This window comes from Hippocampus comes, unplaced genomic scaffold (genome assembly GCF_001891065.2).
Source record: "Hippocampus comes isolate QL1 unplaced genomic scaffold, H_comes_QL1_v1.1 scaffold39, whole genome shotgun sequence".
NCBI classification, from domain to species: Eukaryota; Metazoa; Chordata; class Actinopteri; order Syngnathiformes; family Syngnathidae; genus Hippocampus; species Hippocampus comes.
In genome coordinates this window covers 4,682,975-4,686,314 of record NW_017842054.1, presented here as the reverse complement: position 1 = coordinate 4,686,314, position 3,340 = coordinate 4,682,975, and the positions used below count along the sequence as shown (strand labels likewise).

General features: G+C 43.3%; 1 protein-coding gene across 1 annotated transcript; it reads right to left on the bottom strand.

Moving 5' to 3' along the window:
- Positions 1-730: 730 nt before the first annotated feature.
- On the bottom strand, positions 731-3,340 carry rpl8 (ribosomal protein L8). Its single transcript, XM_019860394.1, has 5 exons — positions 3,163-3,340; positions 2,958-3,099; positions 1,201-1,419; positions 1,001-1,116; positions 731-923 (listed from the first exon to the last, which is right to left on the bottom strand). Exons 1-5 carry the CDS (start codon positions 3,298-3,300, stop codon positions 765-767), a joined length of 774 nt encoding a protein of 257 aa, XP_019715953.1. The 5' UTR covers positions 3,301-3,340; the 3' UTR covers positions 731-764.

Here is a 3,340-nt window from a genome sequence, read left to right as displayed (position 1 = left end):
TTTTAATTAGCATTTAAGTCTATTCATTAGACTCTTTGAAAAAAATACACCATTTTGCCAAATGTAGCAATCATAGAAGCTCAAAATAAAATGCACTGTGGTTTGGAGCTGCCTATCAACTGCATATTTCAAACACTTCCATCCAGTCATTGGCCTCTGTACAAAAACGGTTTTACCTTATGAAAATCAAGGATGGGTCATTAAAACACAGAGCAGTTAGCTGCTTCGTGCTATGATGAAATTGTGTTTTGGTCTCTACATCAAATCAGTGGCTTCTCTAAAAGACAAAAACATCCCAAACTTGTACATGCCTGCCACAAACTATGAACTTAAAATACATTTACACCCATTCATTGGCCTCTCTATCATCATGAACTCAATACTGTAGTTCATTGATTAGGCCTATTTTTAACCTGCCTTTGGCAACTCAGAAAAAAATAAATCTTCGAACATCTCATTATTCATTTGCATCTTTTCAGTATTTACATCCAAAAGTAGTGATAGCTCAAGTTCCAACATTTTTAGTTGAGCCAAGAGCAATGCATTTTCTTCAAAATGTTTGAACTGTTGGGTGGGCAGTTAAGACCTTTTTCAAAAGAGTGCTTTGTTGAGTTCACATATTCGCTTGTATTGCACCAAGCATTTTTATATGAATCTCTATTTGAATCAAGAGGTCAGAACGTTTGTACACAAAGTGCGCCCCCCCCTCCCAAAAAAAATGAAACAACAATGCTTTGGAACAGTTTGTTTTATTCTGAGCAAACTCAGTTCTCCTTCTCCTGGACGGTCTTTGTTCCACGCAGCCTGCCAGTACGACGGGCAGCAATGAGACCGACCTTGCGACCGGCGGGTGCGTCCCTCCTGATGGTGGAGGGCTTGCCAATATGCTGATGATTACCACCGCCGAAGGGATGCTCAACAGGCTGTGTGTGTGGAAGCGCAAGATGAATGCAGGTACAAAAAGGAGCATCATGGCGGTTGCCGGTGCAAAGACACTTACGTTCATGGCCACACCACGGACACGAGGCCAGCAGTTCCTCTTGGCCTTGTACTTGTGGTAGGCGCGACCTGCCTTCAGGATGGGCTTGTCAATACGACCACCACCAGCAACCACACCTACACAAACAAAAGATTAAATAAAAATAATCATCCAAACAAGCACATAGATGGACATAATCATCCACTTCGACCAATCCTCACCGACAACGGCTCTGTTGGCTGAGGAGATGACCTTCTTGGAGCCGGATGGCAGCTTGACTCTGGATTTCTTGGTCTCCAGGTTGTGTGAGATGACGGTGGCGTAGTTTCCGGAGGCACGCGCGAGCTTGCCCCTGTCACCGGGCTTCTCCTCCAGGCAGCAGACGATGGTGCCCTCAGGCATGGTGCCCACGGGAAGGACGTTGCCAATGTTCAGCTGGGCTGTGAGGCGAAACACAATGACTCCCTGGTGAGCTTATGGATTTAATATCGAATGGACACCGCATCCGCCTTGGTGTCCAAAGAATATTGTGTACATCGGCACCAAATTCTGCAACTCTGGCATCAACCTGAACGACGGCCAATTAATTAGGAACCAATTTGCCGGACTCACCAAAGACCGACTCGTATAAGATTTTGCGCAAATCATTTGACCACAATTTCAGCGTTGTCACCTGACAAAATAGTTAGCCTAGCTTCTATTTTGTCTTTGTACTGTTGTGTAGGTCATCTGAAGCACACATTATAAGAGGATTGTAACATGGACTTCACACATGCTGAGTTTTTAAATAAGCCATTTGAGACTACTAGAACCTAGAGGTGTGCGTTATATACAGTATATTCAAAATAAGAAATGAATTTGGAGATTTGGATCCTACCGTCTAAACCAATATTCTTTGTAAACTCCTGCCGTGTGCATTGCTCAGTGTGACAGACATACCCAAATTGTATGCCTCTGCCACCTTGCAGTTTTTGTGCTGTTGAATTCTTGTTACAAACTACTTTGCAAAGCCCCCCATTACTTCCAAGCAGCGGGTGGATAGCTCAAGTGGCGAAACATGATGCTAAGGCAAACGTTCGCTTTGCGTCCAGTGTCTACAAAGCAAAAGTCACTGATCAGCGCCTTCGTGGCAGCAAAAAGGCGACACTTCGCATTATCAAAAATTGTTTGGGAAGACACCGAAGAAAGACTGGAAACCAGGCTGACTGCTGAACTATCGAAATGCAGCTGCAAACACCAAAATTAGTGCTTGTGCGATACAGTCCACTTGTCATGTAGGTCAGGCGGGAACTGCGTTACAGAATATACAGAATAACGTCGACAGCCAGTGACGACCCTAATTGACAGAGAACGGCATGAATACATCAGCAGAGAGGGGGGCGTTAAGATAAAAAAAAAAAAAAAAAAATTGGTTATATAATAAATATTTAAAATAAGAACCTTTATTAATTCCACATTGGAGAAATTTGCTTTGTTTCACAGCAGCAATAGTGGAGCAGGAAATAGAAAAATAGCTTGTCCAAGAAAATATTTGAACAAAAAGTAGCATAGATTGCACAAAATATAAACATGAAATATTTCCTGTGCGTCAACTATCAAAACCAATCTAGCAACGACGTTATTTGTCTTGGGTGCCGATGGTTAATTTTCCACGTTTGACATCTGATTCTCTCTCCAAGTAGTGCCATTCAAACTTGTTCAAATTTCTCCAGAGACTTTGCAAGCCCCCAGTGGTGACGTTTTGGATGAATCAATCACATTTAATTGTGATTTGCACAATAAATATCCAAAACAATTATTTTACCGCTATAAGTTTATCTGTTTAGCTCTTTGAATGGAATGTATAGTTAATGTATTCAGAGATTATTTTTATCCATAACATATGTACCGTTACCGTGATATGATTTTTATGGCCATTTTACACAGACCTGTTCCAAACACCTTGCACAATACGTCAATGTGAAAATATTCCTCTTACCCTTCTTGCCACAGTAGATGAACTGTCCCGTGTGGATGCCCTCAGCGGCGATGAAGAGCTCGGTCCTCTTCTTGAAGCGGTACGGATCACGGAAGGCCACTTTGGCCAAGGGGGCACCACGGCCGGGATCGTGGATGATATCCTGGGAGAGGCCGCCCACGTCACGTCAAAATTCGTCCACCCAAAATTGGATCTCTGAACATACCTTGACGATCCCCTTGATGTAGCCATGGCGTTCAGCGAAGTCAATGTGGCGGAGTTTAGCGGCGCCTTTCCTGTGCTTGACGTGGGCTTTAAACACGGAGCCCGCTCCTTTTCTCTGTCCCCTGATCACACGTCCCATCGTGAACTGGATAAAAGTGGAAAACTTATTAACTTTAAGT